General features: G+C 51.4%; 1 protein-coding gene across 2 annotated transcripts in view; it reads right to left on the reverse strand.

Moving 5' to 3' along the window:
- Window positions 1–19,851, reverse strand: part of tbck (TBC1 domain containing kinase) — a 35,264-nt gene that overhangs the window by 7,898 nt on the left and 7,515 nt on the right. The window contains exons 10-24 of one of the 2 annotated variants that reach the window (XM_084686412.1): window positions 19,326–19,474; window positions 19,083–19,221; window positions 18,770–18,869; window positions 18,324–18,373; window positions 17,578–17,710; window positions 17,329–17,427; window positions 17,173–17,235; window positions 16,932–17,058; window positions 15,739–15,789; window positions 15,125–15,208; window positions 14,227–14,312; window positions 10,231–10,267; window positions 8,679–8,840; window positions 4,780–4,967; window positions 1,244–1,407 (exon numbers count right to left, since the gene is read on the reverse strand). In XM_084686412.1, coding sequence (XP_084542538.1) covers window positions 1,244–1,407; window positions 4,780–4,967; window positions 8,679–8,840; window positions 10,231–10,267; window positions 14,227–14,312; window positions 15,125–15,208; window positions 15,739–15,789; window positions 16,932–17,058; window positions 17,173–17,235; window positions 17,329–17,427; window positions 17,578–17,710; window positions 18,324–18,373; window positions 18,770–18,869; window positions 19,083–19,221; window positions 19,326–19,474 — 1,632 coding nt within the window. Of the gene's footprint in view, window positions 1–1,243; window positions 1,408–4,779; window positions 4,968–8,678; window positions 8,841–10,230; window positions 10,268–14,226; window positions 14,313–15,124; window positions 15,209–15,738; window positions 15,790–16,931; window positions 17,059–17,172; window positions 17,236–17,328; window positions 17,428–17,577; window positions 17,732–18,323; window positions 18,374–18,769; window positions 18,870–19,082; window positions 19,222–19,325; window positions 19,475–19,851 lie in introns of both variants that reach the window. The other variant, XM_084686411.1, reaches the window with a different exon arrangement.

Here is a 19,851-nt window from a genome sequence, read left to right on the forward strand (position 1 = left end):
AATCTGAGGGACTAAGTACAACTACTGGAGAGTTCAGCCTGGGCCTGCCTGCTGTCCACACATACCACACACACGGCCCCCCACCCCCTCCCACCCCCGGCCCAGTGAGATCTCCCCCCCCTATAAAACCTTTAGAAAGACACACTTAATCGCCACGGCCAAAGAAAAAAACATTTTTCTTGAACAACACTGCTCTACTCTTTAGGTTGGACTCGCTACCTGCATTGTAATGAAATACAGGCTTCAAATAACTATACCGTTACTGCCCTAGAGCAGACTTGAATATAATTTAAAAGTATTAAATAAGAGATTAATACATTTCCATTTTATGAATATTTTGTATAGTGACATACTTATTAACATTATGGATGTTTGTTCTTAAGTGTACTTCCAACTAGAATGGAATTTCTGCTCTGGGATACACACAGGCATAGTCCAGCTGACATCATCAAGAGGAGACCAGCTGACATCATCGAGAGGAGACCAGCTGACATCATCGAGAGGAGACCAGCTGACATCATCAAGAGGAGTCCAGCTGACATCATCAAGAGGAGACCAGCTGACATCATCAAGAGGAGACCAGCTGACATCATCAAGAAGAGACCAGCTGACATACATTTTTTTTTTACATTTAGTCATTTAGCAGACGCTCTTATCCAGAGCGACTTGCAGTAAGTACAGGGACATTCCCCCTGAGGCAAGTAGGGTGAAGTGCCTTGCCCAAGGACACAACGTCATGTGGCACAGCCGGGAATCGAACTGGCGACCTTCTGATTACTAGCCCGACTCCCTCACCGTTCAGCCACCTGACCACCTGACATCATCAAGATGAGTACAGCTGACATCATCAAGAGGAGACCAGCTGACATCATCAAGATATGACATGGTAGGGATGTGACTGTTAGATCAAAGTCTTTTAGATGTTCCAGAGTCTTGGTGAAGGTCGAGGGTCGAAGGCTGATCAGGCCTTTGTCATAGCTGCACCTGAACTTTGGAACAAACTGCCGATTCAAATTAGAACTGTCTGACTGTGTCTGACTGTGTCTGACTGTGTCTGACTGTGTCTGACTGTGTCTGACTGTGTCTGACTGTGTCTGACTGTGTCTGACTGTGTCTGACTGTGTCTGACTGTGTCTGACTGTATCTAATGGGAATTCATGTTTCAATGTACAGTTAACGGTAAATGTTTTGAACAATGCTCTATGAATACGGAATCAATCGGAGGCGGCGTTGTCAAGGATACTCATCGGCGCTGCGGATGTCGACGGCGAGGATCTTGGGCTTGCTGGTGCGGCTCTTCCTGGAAGCTCCGCCCAGAGCCAGCTCACACAGGGAGATGAGGTCCTCTGCAGAGACACGAGGAGAGAGCTCCGCCTTCAGGGCTGCCAGCTCCAGGGGCTCCCGGGACTGGGGGAGGAGAGGAGGGGGAGGGGAGAGGAGGGGGAGGGGAGAGGGAGGAGGGATGGGGTGGGGGGGGGGGAGGGGAGAGAAGAGGTGGGGTGAGGGGGGGAGGGGAGAGGAGAGGAGGGGGATAAGGCGAAGGAAGAGAGCAGAGCAGAACGGAGAGACGGTGACATCCTGTTGACGTTGTGGCGCACGCCAAACACACACACGTTGGCTTCTCATCAGCACCTTAACACGACCCATCAAACCTGATTACCCAGCAGCACCTTGACACGACACGTGGACCGCACCAGACTACGCTCGGGAACACTAGAAGACTGCAATACCCACGATGCAAGAGGGAGAATGAGGAAGGGAATATGAATGAGGGAGAAAAAAAGACAGAAGGATAGAGAGAGAACAAGAGAATGAGAAATGGAGGAAGACAAAGAGAGAAAGAGGGAGTGAAGGAGAGAATGAAAGTGACAGAAGAGGGTGACAGATATTGCCGTATAGATCAAGCAGTCACATCACTAACTTTACAGAGCTGTCACGCATCTCTGGGAAGCAGGGGACAAGAAGACAAGAGAGAGAGAGAGAGACAGAGAGAGAGAGACAGAGAGACAGAGAGGAGGCAGAGGGAGACAGAGAGAGAGAGAGACAGAGAGACAGAGCGAGAGAGACAGAGAGAGACAGAGAGGAGGCAGAGAGAGACAGAGAGAGACAGAGAGGAGGCAGAGAGAGACAGAGAGACAGAGAGGAGGCAGAGAGAGACAGAGAGAGACAGAGAGAGACAGAGAGGAGGCAGAGAGAGACAGAGAGAGACAGACAGGAGGCAGATACTTCATCCTCTTCCTTGTACATTCTATCCTCTTCCCTTCTTTTTTTCCAATTTTTTCTCAGACAGACTTGACCTTCAGCACTCTGAGGTCTAAATACCACACACACACACCTCTACAACCAACACACACACCTCCACAACCAACACACACACACACCTCCACAACCAACAGACACACACACACACACCAGAACTTAGTTCCTGAGAGAAACATGTTTTCCCTCCCTCCAGTAGTCGTGAACACAGACCAGCTTGGAGCATCATCAAACTCCACCCAGGGTATTGAAGAAGACTAACAACAGCAGCGGACTTAATGATCTGGTGAATATTGATGTAGAAAATGCCAGCCAGACTGATGGCTAGCCTGGGGAAGACTTCCGGAAAGTTCTGAAACAGGTTTACAGTCGGCAGGAAAATGACTCATCAACTGGAGGTTTGGGTTAGATCTGGTTTTCCTTTTGATGCGTGTATTACCCATGAGGCACTGGGAGACCTCTCACTTGGAACACCGCTAGGATTGTGTAACCTAGGTCTGTAAGTATGTGTGTGTGTATGTGTGTGTGTGAGGTCGTAACCATCACCGTGAATAGAACTGTAATGAGACAGATTCAAGGTCAATATTCTCACTGCTCAAAGAGTCATTATGTTCCATCACTGTGTGTGTGTCTGTGTGTGTGTCTGTGTGTGTGTCTGTGTGTGTGTCTGTGTGTGTGTCTGTGTGTGTGTGAGGCCCAGAGATAGATGGATGTGAATTCTGATCAGTGTTACCATGTGAATCAGGTTCCTCCACTAGGGAGGCAGGTTAAGAAAGATTACACCAATCACTGGGCTCCCAGAACACAGGGGGTGGCAGGTGTGTGAGAGTGTGTGTGTGAGAGACAGTGTGTGTGTGGCAAATCTGAAACAAGCAAGCGTGAGTGTGAAAGGCAAACAGGCCAGACGGAGGAAAAACAGTCTCTCAAAAACAGAAAAATAGCTCTCTCTCTCTCTCTCTCTCTCTCTCTCTCTCTCTCTCTCTCTCTCTCTCTCTCTCTCTCTCTCTCTCTCTCTCTCTCTCTCTCTCTCTCTCTCTCTCTCTCTCTCTCTCTCTCTCTCTCTCTCTCTCTCTCTCTCTCTCTCTCTCTCTCTCTCTCTCTCTCTCTCTCTCTCTCTCTCTCTCTCTCTCTCTCTCTCTCTCTCTCTCTCTCTCTCTCTCTCTCTCTCTCTCTCTCTCTCTCTCTCTCTCTCTCTCTCTCTCTCTCTCTCTCTCTCTCTCTCTCTCTCTCTCTCTCTCTCTCTCTCTCTCTCTCTCTCTCTCTCTCTCTCTCTCTCTCTCTCTCTCTCTCTCTCTCTCTCTATCAATTAGCGAGTAAACTGTAAGTGGGCCGCCTAGCCTTGTGCTGGAGAGACCTCCACCGCCTGTTTTAGTGTGTGCTCGCTAAAACAGGCTGCAGGACTGAAGGGAACCTTTCTATCCTGTTTAGACCAGTGAAGAATGATCTACTGCTGGCAGCTGGGCATGCTTAATAAGTGTGTGTGAGAATGTTCCAACTGGTCAACAGCTTCAATCATCTGTCAGTGTGTGCATGAGGTGTGTGTGTGTGTGTTTGAGGAGGGCGCCAAGAGAGATGTTTATGAGCAGAGGCACCCCTGTGAACCACCAGTTCAACTACTGTGTGTGTGTGTAATACCGTGTATGTGTCTGTATTATTGCGTGTGTGTGTGTGTGTGCGTAAGGGTAACTGTGGGTAACTGTCTCCTTGCTAACCAGCCACTTGTCTCAAATTCCAGCCCTTGGGGAATTTATACCTCTGGCCAATCATAAATTAGGACTGTTGAAGCTGACAGTGTGCCTGGCGACAGAGACGGACGGTGAGACAGTGGGCACAACCCTGTCTGGCCCGGAGGGCGGCCATGTTGGATACATGATGGATGGAGAACATAAAAAGAGAGAGTATGCGGGAGAGCAAGCGACAGAAAGAGAGTGAAAGGAAGCAGGAGAGAGTAAAAAGGAGAGACACAAACAAAGTTAGAGAGAGAGAGTGAAAGAGAGAGAGAGCGGGAGAGCTAGAGAGAGAGAGAGTGAAAGAGAGAGCGGGAGAGCTAAGGAGAGAGGGAGTGAAAGAGAGAGTGGGAGAGCTAAGGAGAGAGTGAAAGAGAGTGGGAGAGCTAAGGAGAGAGAAAGTGAAAGAGAGAGAGAGAGCTAGAGAAAGAGAGAGAGCTAGAGAGAGAGAGAGCTAGAAAGAGAGAGTGAAAGAGAGAGAGAGAGCTAGAGAAAGAGAGAGAGAGCTAGAGAGAGAGAGTGAAAGAGAGAGAGAGTGAAAGAGAGAGAGAGATAGATAGAGAGAGAGAGCTGTCCAGTGGGTCAGGTCTGTTGATCTACATACCATGTTTAAGGGTTTAAGGCTTGTAGGATTTCACAGCAGTCTGCGGTCACAGGTGGCACATACCTCCACAGATGTCTCTGTTCAATCATGTTTAAGGCCTCTCTCTCTCTCTCTCTCTCTCACACACACACACACGCACCTACATCCTGTCGTGGGCTTATTTGTGTGTGTATGTGTGTGTGTCCTCACCAGGTCGGTGGTGGGCGTGTCCTGGTAGTCCGAAGAGAAGCAGGCGGGCAGCAGTCCGGGGGGGTCGGGGGCCGGGGCACCGCGGGGGGCTCCGCGGGGGGGCTGGGCGTGGCGTCGGTAGGTGGCGCTCCGGGGCGTCCAGCAGAACAGGCTGATGGACTCCCTCACACAGCGCTGGATGTCTATCTCTGGAGGGGGGAGGGAGGGGGGAGGGGAGGAGGGAGGGGGGAGGGGGGGAATCTGTCATCGTTAGGAACTCACAGCAAATAACCTCATTAACAGTCAACAGCGTCTAAACGGCTTTCACAGCTTCATGTTGATTTCTCCACGCTCTCTCTGTGTGTGTGTGTGTGTGTGTGTGTGTGAGAGAGAGACTGTCTGATGTTGTTCTGTACATTGTTCTGTGTGCTACATTTACATTTAGCAGACGCTCTTATCCAGAGCGACTTACAGTAAGTACAGGGACATTCCCCCCCGAGGCAAGTAGGGTGAAGTGCCTTGCCCAAGGATACAGCACCATTTGGCACGGCCTAGAATCGAACCAACAACCTTCTGATTAATAGCCCGACTCCCTAACCACTCAGCCATCTGAGTCTCTGCGTGTGCTGCTTTGAGTCTCCTTAGTCGGGGATCTGAGCCGCAAAGTTTAGAGTGTGTGTGAGTGAGTGTGTGTGTGTGTGTGAGAGAGTGAGTGTCTTGGCTGTGGTGTAGTCTTCCATCTGGAGTCTGATCCAAATGTTTCAGATCTGGAGACCCTCCAGTAGCACAGAGACCCACAATGCAGCCTCCCTCCCTCCCTCATGCCTCACTGGTTAGAGGATTACAGGAAGGAGACTGACTGGATTAACGCATGATTCACACATACAGGGAATTCTACGCTCTGCCCCTGTCACACTCTCACACTCTCTCTCTCTCTCTCTCTCTTTTCACTCTGCCTCCACTCTCTCTCTCTTTTCACTCTGCCTCCACTCTCTCTCTCTTTTCACTCTGCCTCCTCTCTCTCTCTTTTCACTCTGCCTCCACTCTCTCTCTCTTTTCACTCTGCCTCCACTCTCTCTCTCTTTTCACTCTGCCTCCTCTCTCTCTTTTCACTCTGCCTCCACTCTCTCTCTCTTTTCACTCTGCCTCCTCTCTCTCTCTCTTTTCACTCTGCCTCCACTCTCTCTCTCTTTTCCTTTCCCTGGCACAGACACACGGTAGTCAGCTTTCATCAGTCCCAATGACCCAGAGGGAGTCTGGAGGTGAGAAGGATAACCAAGGGTCTGATCAAACTGGTGACCTGAGGTAGGACAGAGGCAGGTGTGCAACCAGGACAGAGTGAGTGAAGTCTCTCTCTTTCTTTCCCTTTCTTTCTTTCACCCTCTCTCATCCCCTCTCCCCCCTCTCTCCTTCTCCATCTCTCTATCCCCGTCTCACCCTAGCCAGTCAGCAGTTGCAGGCACAAATATTTTACCTTTATAAGGAGAGCTCTCCAATTCTCTCCCCATTTCCCCCCCCCCCCAACCCTTATTGAGTTTGCCAACATTTAAGTGAGAAAGTGACTGAACTCCTGCCCAGCTCCCTCCCTCCCTCCCTCCCTCCCTCCCTCCCTCCCTCCCTCCCTCCCTCCCTCCCTCCCTCCCTCCCTCCCTCCCTCCCTCCCTCCCTCCCTCCCTCCCTCCCTCCCTCCCTCCCTCCCTCCCTCCCTCCCTCCCTCCCTCCCTCCCTCCCTCCCTCCCTCCCTCCCTCCCTCCCTCCCTCCCTCCCTCCCTCCCTCCCTCCCTCCCTCCCTCCCTCCCTCCCTCCCTCCCTCCCTCCCTGGCAAACATCAACTCCTCTTCTCGACAACTGTTCAAGTTGAATGCCTTTCTCCTCCTCTCAGCCTGGAAAAAGGAGGTGGGGGGGAGTGTGACTGCATTCTTAACAGAAACTGATTGAGCTGTATCCCCCTGGTGAGACGCAATGCTTTGTGGGCATACATTATAGATGCTGCCCCTCGGAATTTTGTGTCACTGACACTTTGCTGAGGCAAGCACTTTGCAGACGAAGACGGGGTTGGTCGTTAGAAGACACACACACCTTAAAGCTGCACTAAAGCTCTGAACCAACACATAAGCGCGGAGCTTAAAGCTCTCTGGAGCCCCGGGGGCAGGAGCAGTAAAAGCCTGACTTCATCCGAAAAGAAGTTTAGCATCCCAGACCGAACAGGATGAATCACCACAGCAGGAGAACCAAGGGAGACCTGAGGGAGGGAGGGAGGGGACAGGTAGGAGGGAAGAAAGGAAGGAGGGAAATGAGGGCCTAAGTAAGGAATGAATAAAAGGAGGGAGGGTGTGAAGGGAAGATCCACACCCTGTGATATGGGAGAGAGCGATAAGTAGACAGGCTGGGACACTGTCTCAGATCTGGCAGAGCAGGTGTGTGTGTGTGTGTGCTGACTGAATGGATGGCTAACCAGATAACTGACTGGCTGACATCCCAGTCTTAACAGACTGCCTCAGGTGACAAAAGACAGAGGCAGGGTACTGAGGGTGGAGGCAGGATGGGGCAGGATACTGAGGGTGGAGGCAGGATGGGGCAGGGTACTGAGGGTGGAGGCAGGATGGGGCAGGATACTGAGGGTGGAGGCAGGATGGGGCAGGATACTGAGGGTGGAGGCAGGATGGGGCAGGATACTGAGGGTGGAGGCAGGATGGAGGCAGGATACTGAGGGTGGAGGCAGGATGGAGGCAGGATACTGAGGGTGGAGGCAGGATGGAGGCAGGATACTGAGGTTGGAGGCAGGATGAAGGAAATGAAGAAGGATCTCTTGCTCCCTCCCTCCCTCCCTCCCTCCCTCCCTCCCTCCCTCCCTCCCTCCCTCCCTCCCTCCCTCCCTCCCTCCCTCCCTCCCTCCCTCCCTCCCTCCCTCCCTCCCTCCCTCCCTCCCTCCCTCTTAGAAACCACAACCAAAGAAAACAACTCCAAAGGGGGGAAGAGAGTAAGAGAGAGGGCGTGAGAGAGAGAGAGAGAGAGAGAGAGAGAGAGAGAGAGGGCGTGAGACATGCAGTTAGTGAGAGAAGTGTTGAGAGTGGACTCTGCTATCAGTGAGACAGACGGTTATTGGCATGTTCAGACACTGATAAGAGAGATAAGTGTCTGGTAGATATCCTTATCTCTCACAGCAGTACGTCCATATCCTGTCTGCTGGGAGGTAGAGCCCTTCTACAACAGCTTTCTTCAACAAGGTTCTTCACAAATGCTTTCTCTGCAGAGAAGTGTTTGACTAGGGCTCGGCTGCATTATAAGGAATGCCATGGGTTATCCATGGGTTATCCGTGGGTTATCTTGTGCCAAGTTGATCCCATTTTAAATGATAATTGACTCTATTCAATGAGCTGTAGTGTTTGTGCGGCGCAAGACGAGAGACTCACCTGCACAACACACTGTTTTCTACTCATGTTTCCTCCTCTAAACCCAATGTTTTTCTCATCTCTCCTCTACCCACCCCCCGCCCACCCAGTCTTACCTCTACCCCCCCCCCTCCCCCTCCTCACCAGGCAGGTCAGAGAACAGCAGGATACACCCTCCCTCCCCCTCCTCACCAGGCAGGTCAGAGAACAGCAGGATACACCCTCCCTCCCCCTCCTCACCAGGCAGGTCAGAGAACAGCAGGATACACCCTCCCTCCCCCTCCTCACCAGGCAGGTCAGAGAACAGCAGGATACACCCTCCCTCCCCCTCCTCACCAGGCAGGTCAGAGAACAGCAGGATACACCCTCCCTCCCCCTCCTCACCAGGCAGGTCAGAGAACAGCAGGATACACCCTCCCTCCCCCTCCTCACCAGGCAGGTCAGAGAACAGCAGGATACACCCTCCCTCCCCCTCCTCACCAGGCAGGTCAGAGAACAGCAGGATACACCCTCCCTCCCCCTCCTCACCAGGCAGGTCAGAGAACAGCAGGATACACTCGTTGAAGCCGTTGGCCAGCAGCCGTTCCCTGAGCTGCAACAGTATCGCCACGCCGATGCAGAAGGGGAAGGACGCGTTGCCCAGCAACAGCGTGTCCCACAGGTGGAAGATCTTGTGCAGAGGAAACACGTCTGGGGGGGGGGGGATAAAGATGACATGGTTACTGGGGGGTACCCTTGTGAGCGTAGCTGCACCATATATACCGTAGTTGCCACTAACTGCCCCTTAGATAATCCAACTGCATCCTAGATAGCCTAACTGCCTCCTAGATAGCCCAAATACCACCTAGCTGCCCCCTAGATAAGCTAAAGGCAGCTAGGCTGTCTTGGTTCTCTCCCTGCTGACACTATAGAGACAGTATTACACTAGCCTCCTGTTAAAGGGTTAGACAGCTTCTTCAGATGTGTACAAAGCAGGCGCTGCGAGTGTGTGTGTGTGTGTGTGAGTGTGTGTGTGTGTGAGCCTGGGAGACTCCAGGAACACATTAGCAGTCGGATGAGCAGACTATGGTTGCATGAGTGACATGGATGAGTGTGTGTGTATGTGTGTGTGAGACTATGTTAATGTCTGTGTGCGTGCAAGTATTTTTAAGTATGTGTGTTTGTGTGTGAGTATGGCTATGTGTGCACGTATGCCTGTATGTGTGTGCGTGTGCATGTGTTTGCATATGCATGTGTGTGTGTATTATAAGGCCACTTCACAGCATTAGCATTCTGGGGGCCGTCCCTCAGAGAGAACAGGACTCACACACCTACCTGGGGGGGGGGGGGGGGGGGGCATGCTGGGGTCACACCGCACTCTCAGCCCCCCTGGACCGTGGGGGTGGGGGGGGGGTAGGAGCGTGGGTGGCATGTAGATTGTGTGTATGTGTATGGAAGCACAACGTGTGTGTGTGTGTGTGTGTGTGTGAGAATGCAAGGAGATATATAGAACTATTGGTCGATTAGCAATGCCTAATTAATTATAAATACGGCATTAAATGGAATGTTAGATGACATTCATTTAAAAGCCCCATTATTTCGTCCTTATATAAAAATCTATGCATATTCATTTAGTGATCAATTCAGCAAAGCCAATTAAAAACAACAGATTAGAATGGCACCTTGCCCTATCACCAACAAGACACCCCAACAGATTTCAAGTGTTTAACTGAAGATTTAAGAGGCTTTAAAGCATCTTAACCCTACCAAAGTTGCCCCTTCTCCAGGTGAGACAACTATGCCCAGCAGGGAAGGACAGAGGTCTCTATGGGGACCACAATCAATCAGCGGTGTGGAAAGGCCAGTGTCAAGCCACTCAGCTCAGACCCAGAGCTGAGAGCCTGACCTTTCCACAGCTACCTGTTATGAGAAGGAGATTCTAAAACGACAAACTTAGCTTGACACCAAAAGGCTTCTCAATACTCGCCCACCTGCCACCTTGCACAAACAACCTTTGGATAGCTTGCTGGAGAATATAGACACACACGTTTACAGTGTGTGTGTGCTGCATGTGTGTGAGTGTGTGTGTGTGTGTACTTACGCGTGAACATGGTGAGGAACCAGGGAATAGCATAAAGCTGTGAGGGCAGAAGAAAACTAAAGTTCAGGAGTTTCATATGTAATTATCACCCTCTAAAACATACTGATTAATGACAGGGAACTTATGTGCTTACTGAAATAGTTCAAACTATTCATAAACGTTGATACAAACAACATTTCAAATCATGTTTGGGGTGCAAAATAGTAATTTGATTGTCAGTGGCAACAACCTTAGATGTCGGCAAGTTTGCATTGCCTCCGGGTAACAGAGAGGGAGAGAGAAATGGAGAGAGAGAGAGAGAAATGGAGAGAGAGAGAGAGAAATGGAGAGAGAGAGAGAGGGAGAGAGAGAAATGGAGAGAGAGAGAGAGAGAGAGAGAGGGAGAGAAATGGAGAGAGAAGAGAGAACGGAGAGAAGGAGGTAGAGATGGAAAGGAGATGGAGAAGTCAGTGGGGAGACAGCTAACAATGAAATCTCATTACTGCAATCACACACACACACACACGCACGCTCACACACACACACGCTCACACACACACACGCACGCTCACACACACACACACACGCTCACACACACCTGTTCAAACAGAATCCACTGATTTGTCCAGAGTCCTGTGTCTCCTGAGGACAGTCTCATTTTCACAGAGGAGAGAGAGGAGAGAGGGAGAGGAGAGAGGGAGGGGAGAGGAGAGGAGAGGAGAGGAGAGGAGAGGGAGGGGAGAGGAGATGGAGGAGGGAGAGGGGAGGGGAGGAGAAGAGAAGAGAGAGGGAGAGGAGTGAGGGATGGAGGATATTGGAGTTGATTCTGTCTGGTTAATTGGGAGCAATCTCCCCTGGGGCCTGAAAGGTTTCCAGCACCTGGTCTCACAAGGTTCCCATCGCCCCTCAACACACACACACACACACACACACACACACACACACACACACACACACACACACACACACACACACACACACACACACACACACACACACACACACACACACACACACACACACACACACACACACACACACACACACACACACACACACACACACACACACACACACACACACACAGGGGTAATGAGCGAGGGAGAGAGACAGGAAGGAGGACAGCTCTGAGTCTCAGACTCAGTACTGACTATACTTTTTCACTCAAGTTTAAGTAACAAAGTGTGAGCTCTGACATATACTGAAGCAAAAGTAGCCCATACTACTACCTGTTTTAGTGGTAACTGGAATGAAAGCAGTCAATGATAAAATACAAATAAAACATTCTTCCAACCTTTCAAATATTATTCCCCCCCCAAAAACATTTAAACTTTTCCGAAAATATTTTTTAAACCTGTTTTTCATAACAATTTTTTCAGATTTTTTTTTCTTTTTTTTTTTCATAACTGTTTTCAGAAAATATTTGTTCATGTTTTCATAGACATTCCAATCCGAAGCGACGTACACCGGTTGATTTGAACTTGGAGTGTCCTTGTTATATAAAGAACAGTCGACGGTTTCCTCCCAAAACAATTGAAACAAGACTAGAGAAACACGGAATAAAAGGACTCTCTGCAAGTCTTGAACTTCACACAAAGGAATTAGTCATGGTGTGTAAAAAGGAACTAAATGTTGGACCAACATCAAAGCCATGTGAACCAACACAGTCCAAATATTATTCTCTGATGCAGACTTGTGAAAAGAACACTAATCTGTCTTTAAAAGGACAGAGTTGAACCCTTAATCTCAGGCCTTTCTTGTGACATCAGAGGACAGTTATGACCTTTGGCATTCCAACCAGGAAGAGCAACAGTGGAGGTTCTAGACCACTTCAACAATGGGGGCCCAAACAAGGGGGGCCAAAACTGGGGGGGGCCAAGCTGGCGCCAGTTTTGCTGTTAGAGGGGCCAGTTACGATTAACATTACTGTTATCATAGTTTTCTTCACTGCATTGCAGGCATTAACAGTCAAAAAGACCATGTTTATAATAAATTCAAAATTCTACATTTAGGGGGGGGGGGCACAAGGGGGGCCTGGCCCCCTGTATACCGATCTACTGAGTGGTTGCTGTATTAACTTTATTAAACCTTGAAATATTAGGTACAGGCTGTGTGTCACCAACGTCAAGGAGACATCTTGTTTCCAGGCGAGGAGGGGGGCATTTCCCCCTCCTCTCCTTCCTCCTGGAAGACTCAGGAGATGGAGACAAACGCACAGGAAACACCCACAGGAACAGCGCTACATCGCAATATCTTATTGAAGCCTTAGTTCTCCCTATTGTCCCCTGTAAGCTTCTAAAGACAACAGATATTTTGTTTCCTCGGAATGGACGGCTTGATCTGAGGGGCTGCGGCACTTCACGTCATTCAAACAGGATTTATTATTTTCTTTCTTTGGTGTTTTCTGCACACAAAGGAAGAGAAGCAGTTTGTGGGAGGGTGCTGAACAGGAAGTGCAGTCTGTGGGAGGGTGCTGAACAGGAAGTGCAGTCTGTGAGAGGGTGCTGAACAGGAAGTGCAGTCTGTGGGAGGGTGCTGAACAGGAAGTGCAGTTTGTGGGAGGGTGCTGAACAGGAAGTGCAGTCTGTGGGAGGGTGCTGAACAGGAAGTGCAGTTTGTGGGAGGGTGCTGAACAGGAAGTGCAGTTTGTGAGAGGGTGCTGAACAGGAAGTGCAGTCTGTGAGAGGGTGCTGAACAGGAAGTGCAGTCTGTGAGAGGGTGCTGAACAGGAATTGCAGTCTGTGAGAGGGTGCTAAACAGGAATTGCAGTCTGTGGGGAGCGAGGAGAAAGAAGAGGGGGAGGGAGAGTGAGAGGAGGAGCTAAACAGGAAGTGGTCGTAACCTGACTACCTTGGACCTTGGACCACAGAGAGATTGATGAGGAGGCAAGGAGAGAGACGGATAACAAGGGAAGGAGAGAGATGGAGGAGAGAGACAGACATAGATGGATGAAGAGAGTGAGACAGAGAGATGGATAGAAAGAGAGAGCGAAGAGGTGGAGAGAAAGAGAGAGAGCGAGAGAGAGAAGGGAAACAGGGTCAGACAGAGAAAGAGATTGAAAGAGAATTGTGACAAATTTGGCAATACAGAGATCCTTCAGGGAGTGCAAGAGAGTGGGAACAGCGAGAGACAGCGAGCGAGCGAGAGAGAGCGAGAGAGAGAGGTGTGCAAATCATCACCAGAGGGGTGAGGGGAAGGCTTGGCCCTGCAGGAACTCAGGAAGGACAAAGTCCGTCCAACATTACTGTCTGTGTGTGTGTGTGTGTGTGTACGCGCGTGTGGTCTCAATGACAACGAGGAGGCGATGTGATTCTTCCTGCTTTATCTGTGGACTGGGCCTGGAGCCAGAGCCATCCACCCCCTCCCTCCCCTCCATCAGCTCTGCCCCGCAGGGAGAGGGGGAGGAGGGGGGAGTGTCTAATGTTCCTTTACAGTGCCCTCCACAACTGTTCAGATATTTTAGTTTCAGGATACCTTTGTTGGAAGAGGGAGATGGAGAGGGGGGGAGTGAGAGAGAAGGAGGGGGAGAACAGGAGGGGGAGAGGAGAAGGGGAAGAGGGTGAGGAGGAGGGGGAGAGGGTGAGGAGAGGAAAGGATGGAGAGAGAAGAGGAGGAGGGGGAGAGGAGGAGGAGAGGGGGAGAGGAGAGGAGGGAGAGGGTGAGGAAAGGGGGTGAGGAGAAGGAGGAGAGGGGAGAGGAGAGGAGGAGAGGAGAAGGGGGAGAGGCGAGGAGGGAGAGAGGAGGGAGAGAGGAGGAAGAGAAGGGGGAGAAGGGGAGAGGAGAGGAGGAGGGGGAGAGGGAGAGAGGGAGAGAGGAGAGGAGGAGGGGGAGAGAGGAGAGGAGGAGGGGGAGAGAGGAAAGGAGGAGGGGGAGAGGGTGAAGAGAAGGGGGAGAAGGGGAGAGGAGAGGAGGAGGGGGAGAGAGGAGAGGAGGAGAGAGGAGAGGAGGAGGGGGAGAGAGGAGAGGAGGAGAGAGGAGGAGGGGGAGAGAGTGAGGATGTGAGGCTGCTGTACTCACATCTGGGATGAATCCGATGTCGTTGAGGTGGTTGCTCAGTTCTGGGTCGTGGAACGCGATCATCTGGGAGAACACTGTCAGGTACTCTGAAGAACAGAGGGGGGGCGGGAAGGGAGAGGGAGAGAGAGGGAGAGAGACAGTACATACAAGACAAAGAGAGTGTATGTGTGAGGGAGAGAGAGGGAGAGAGACAGTACATACAAGACAAAGAGAGTGTATGTGTGAGGGAGAGAGAGGGAGAGAGACAGTACATACAAGACAAAGAGAGTGTATGTGTGAGGGAGAGAGAGGGAGAGAGACAGTACATACAAGACAAAGAGAGTGTATGTGTGAGGGAGAGAGAGGGAGAGAGACAGTACATACAAGACAAAGAGAGTGTATGTGTGAGGGAGAGAGATGGAGAGAGACAGTACATACAAGACAAAGAGAGTGTATGTGTGAGGGAGAGAGAGAGAGGGAGAGAACAAGACTTAAGACAGAAACTCTGAGGTACTCTGCAGGCGTTCACAAAAGGGCAACCGTTTCCTGCTGCCTGTCTAACAACGGGGGGGCCCAACTATGACAGCTCTCCCTCAGGCTCCGCCCCTCTCCGGCGTCTCCTGGCACGACCCCACATCTCCTAATGACAACTCCCTCCTCTGCCTGCCGACCGACGCCGCGCCGCCCCTTCCAATTAGTTTCCACGGTTACGGGCTACAACGTCAGGAAGCAGCACTGTAATGGACGGGGAGGCGCCGATGCTAACTTTAGTCTGAACTTTGTGGCTCGACATCGGGTGGAGGGGCGAGGACGGGTTGCCAGGATACCGGACGTGGAGGGGGAAGTTTCTGATGTCAATGACAGCCTGGAAACGACAGTGATGATGGAGGGGTGTGTGTATGAGAGAGAGAAAGCTTACCTTGGATGACATGAGAGTTGTCCTTGAGGAAGAAGTTGTAGAGATACTTGGGGATGAAGGCAGACATGCAGGCATATGCCAGAGCTGGAGGGAGAGGAGGAGGAGGAGGGGGAGGAGGAGGAGGAGGGGGGGGGAGGAGGGAGAGGGGGAGGAGGAGGAGGAGGAGGGAGAGGGGGAGGGGGGGAGGGAGAGGGGGAGGAGGAAGAGGGGGAGGGGGATGGAGGAGGAGGAGGAGGGGGAGGGCGGGAGGTGGAGGAGGGAGGGAGGGAGAAGGGGAAGAGGGAGGGGAGGAGGAGGGAGAGGGGGAGGAGGAGGGAGAGGGGGAGGAGGGGGAGTGGGAGGAGGATGGAGAAGGGGAAGAGGGAGAGGTGGCGGAGGAGGAGGGAGAGGAGGAAGGAGAAGAAAAGTCACTAATTATGATCAGTTCTGCACTTGGAATAACACCTGATATTTCACATCAAAATACAGACGTCACTGAACAGATACGTGCACCCAATGTGACATACTTCAAGACTAAGTACACTGGTGTCACCGCTAAGTAACCCAGCTGTCATTAAAGCTTTGAAATGTTCTCAGCTAGCTGCCAGACCGAGGGCAGCCAGAGCAACTCTCACCTTCGTTGTTGAAGTTCAGGTAGAGGAAGGGAGCACAGAGAGAGTCCAAACCTGTTCCACAGAATCCTCAGAATTAGTCACACGCAAGAGCATTTGGTTAAATGTAAATACTTGTGGAAATATGTAAAACGTGAATCGATAAGTTTGAAATTGAGATTTTGTGCGAATAAACACAAATAAGGCGAAGCGAAAATTCCCTTAATTAGGCCGTTTTCAAGGGGGATTAGGCCGTTATCCAGAAGTTGAAGCGACTACCCAGGGGCATTGTTATATATATATATATATATATATATATATATAAAAACCGCTCTACTCGGGCACAGGCCCCTTGTCATATCCCTTTTTTATATTCCAGGCTTGCTGTGCACAATGCACTACTAGTCTATAGAAACTCCCCTTGCTTAACCCACTATACAACAGTTCAGGGACGCAAGTTTTATATCAGTTTTGGCAGCAGGGACATCAATAGTTACTACTGCGAGTGCGCACATTTCTTTCGCATTCATTTGAGCGCAAATACTGTTTTTAGAGCTTCATGTAATATTGTTTTTATGTTTTTGTCAAAATAAGAGGATCGGTAGGCTTATCATTTAGAAACCTCAATTCTGACTTGTGTTTGAGTCCGACACCGACTCCTGTGTGCGTGCTGCAGTGGATATTTGGCAGAAGAGCGCCCTGACATGGATTACTGCGGGCATGGGCTTTGATTTTACAAGTGTTGATTGGGATATTAAGTTTATTTTTTCCGGCATTATCAATCTAAATGAATGCACTGACTAATAAAATATATAGTTGAAACTCAAACTAGATTTTACTGGGGCACAGCAGATTTATACTGGGACACGTGCCCCAGTAAAAAGGGTCTAACGACGCCCCTGCGACTACCCCAGATAACTGGACACACTTGACAACCCAACAGCCACATGTTGGTCAGGGCTGAAATGGTGTGTCTTTAACGCCATCTGGTGGCCGACTGACCACAGTACAGCACCCCACTGGTCCAGGCGTGTTTCATTTACAGCTTGGCACCGCTGGGAATGTCAACCGTGTTTCATTAAGCCGTGGAATAAATCAAGCCCTTATCATATATTAGCCTGCATAATAACTGTCAAGGAATGTCTAATGTTTAAAGTGCACTTGATTCATGTTATGACTTGTTTGAGGTGCCCTTGATTTGAGTGCGTGGGCCTCACCCTGCCAGTACACCAGCTCTGGGTGGGACACCACCCAGGCCTTCAGCACGCGGCGGAACTTGACGTGACCCTGGGGCGATGAGAGCAGCTCGTCATACTGGTGACAGCGAGGGATGTCTACCTCAATCTGGACACACACACACACACACACACACACACAGAAAGACAAAGGGTTTAAGAGATGTGTGTGTGTGTGTTGTCAGGTGTGTCAGCTGCCCCGATGACAAAACGTTCTCCGTACCTGTCGATCAGTCGGTATGGGCGTGTCCTTGTCTATGCTGTCGTATTTAGCCTGGATATCGCCCTGAACCAACGAAAATATCAATTAGTCCAGGTCAAACACATGTGGCTACAACCCCCCCCCTCCCGTTTCCTGAGTGAAGTGGTCCAGTCCTACCTCCACGCCCAGCAGAGCGGACCACGCCAAGCCCCTGACCAGGGGGGGGATGTCCACCCGCGCCTCCTTCCACACCTGGGTCTTCTTGTAAGGGTAGGCCTGAGGACGAAGGGCAAACCCAGGGCCTGTTTCAATACTCTAGACATGCAACCTTCCCTCCTTAACACCTTGATGCCAAACCAAGGCCCTTTGGACAGTGATTGTGCATGTGTGTGTGTGTGTGTGTGTGTGTGTGTGCGTGTGCGTGACCTGCAGCAGCCTGTTGAAGAGGACAATGCGTGTGAGCTGGTACTCTGTGTCTCTCTCCCGGATGATGAGGGGCAGGGACACGGCCGAGGCCTGCAGCTCACTGCTGCTGATGGACTGGGGCAGGCTGCAGGGTCTGGAGGAGACAGGAGAGGGTCTGGAGGAGAGAGGAGAGGGTCTGGAGGAGACAGGAGAGGGTCTGGAGGAGAGAGGAGAGGGTCTGGAGGAGAGAGGAGAGGGTCTGGAGGAGACAGGAGAGGGTCTGGAGGAGACAGGAGAGGGTCTGGAGGAGAGAGGAGAGGGTCTGGAGGAGACAGGAGAGGGTCTGGAGGAGAGAGGAGAGGGTCTGGAGGAGAGAGGAGAGGGTCTGGAGGAGACAGGAGAGGGTCTGGAGGAGACAGGAGAGGGTCTGGAGGAGACAGGAGAGGGTCTGGAGGAGAGGGTCTGGAGGAGAGAGGAGAGGGTCTGGAGGAGAGAGGAGAGGGTCTGGAGGAGAGGGTCTGGAGGAGAGAGGAGAGGGTCTGGAGGAGACAGGAGAGGGTCTGGAGGAGAGAGGAGAGGGTCTGGAGGAGAGAGGAGAGGGTCTGGAGGAGAGAGGAGAGGGTCTGGAGGAGAGGGTCTGGAGGAGAGAGGAGAGGGTCTGGAGGAGGGGACGGCAACTAGACTGAGGAACAGTAGGAGGCAGAAGGACAGGAGGTGGGGAGATGGAAGAAGGAGAGGACACACTTGAGGAACTTGTCTTGACTTACTCTTCCTCCAGTATGGGGTAATAAGCCTCTCCTGCTACATCCTTCAGCCTCTGGAAACAGACAAACAGACATCTTGAATGATGGAGATTGATTTGGCTGCTTTGGAAGAGCAGAGGTCTTCCTGAGCGCTCTGATACTCAAACAGCAGGGGTCCTGTCGGTCCAGTGTGTCAGGGCCTGGCCAGGGCCAGGGTCAGCAGGGGCTTCCCACACACAGCCAACTGCATCATGTGGAGATTCATACTGAGTTGATACCAAATCTAATTCTAAGTCATGTCCCTGTCTCAGAGAGCCTCCCAGATGTCCTCAGATCAGCAGGTATAACCAGCCTGGACCCTCAAGGGAGACACGGACAACTGACATGACTCATATATCGCTGATGTGAGGATATTGATCAGATATGGGGGATGTGAGGGTGATGTGCTGGCGTGTCCAGGAAGCACGCACGTTTCGCAGCTGGCAGAGGGACAGAGTGACGGTGGTGTCGTCCAATAGGAAGCTCCGGTCTCTACCCTGGCCAAACGACTCCCCGTCCTCGAGCAGGAACCTGAGGGAGAGGAGACCCATTAGAAAGGAGAGCGAGAGGGAAGACTGAGTAATCCAGGTGGAGATGTCCTGTCATGTGCAGCATGGGTGGAGCTGGAGGGGGAGAGGGAGGGATGAACAGCTATTTGTAATGAACAGTAATTTGGCAGAGTGCAGACTGGAGGAGGGAGGAGCAGGTTACAGACTGGAGGAGGAGGAGGGAGGAGCAGGTTACTTGGGCAGGGTGCAGACTGGAGGCTTGGACAGGATGATTTCCTTGTTGGTGAGCTCCTTCTCCAGGTCTCCTCCAGCCAGACACCACAGGTGGTACACCTCATCTATGGCCCTCTCTGCCAGGTAGTCCTCCTCCTCGTCTACACACACACACACATTACACACACACACATGCACATTACACATACATTACACGCACATATATATGATGCGTGTGTGTGTGTGTGTGTGTGTGTGCAGGGACCTGGGCAGAGCTTGCTGAGCTGGTCTGGGAGCTCCAGCAGGGCGCAGCGTAGCGAGGAGGAGAACAGGCCTGGGGGGGGCTGGAAGGGGCTGGAGAGACCAGACACCCCCTCAAACACTGGGTCAGACAGCAGCTCTGCTGGAGTCAGCCTGGGGGGGAGAGGGGGTGGGGAGAGGGGGTGGGGAGAGGGGGTGGGGAGAGGGGGTGGGGAGAACGGGGGGGGCAGGGGGATAAGAAGTCTGTTAGCTCCACTTAGGGAACCACTGTCACGTCTTAGATGTGGTTTGTTTATTTGACATCAAGTCATATAGAATTTAAACTATGGGGTCTTTCTGTTTGGAACTCGACACGTGTTCCAGTGGTCATATGGTTTGATTCATGTAGCATATGGATCACAAACACGCTTTAACCAGGATGTAGACCACAGATCCCAGTGCTTCGCTGTGTATATACTGTATACAGTAGAAGACGACACCATGAGCTACAGTCTACACAGAGTAATGTCTGAAAGAAGCACGGCCAGTTA

Source organism: Hypomesus nipponensis, chromosome 22 (assembly GCF_054491055.1).
Source record: "Hypomesus nipponensis isolate SF chromosome 22, ASM5449105v1, whole genome shotgun sequence".
Lineage (NCBI taxonomy): Eukaryota > Metazoa > Chordata > Actinopteri > Osmeriformes > Osmeridae > Hypomesus > Hypomesus nipponensis.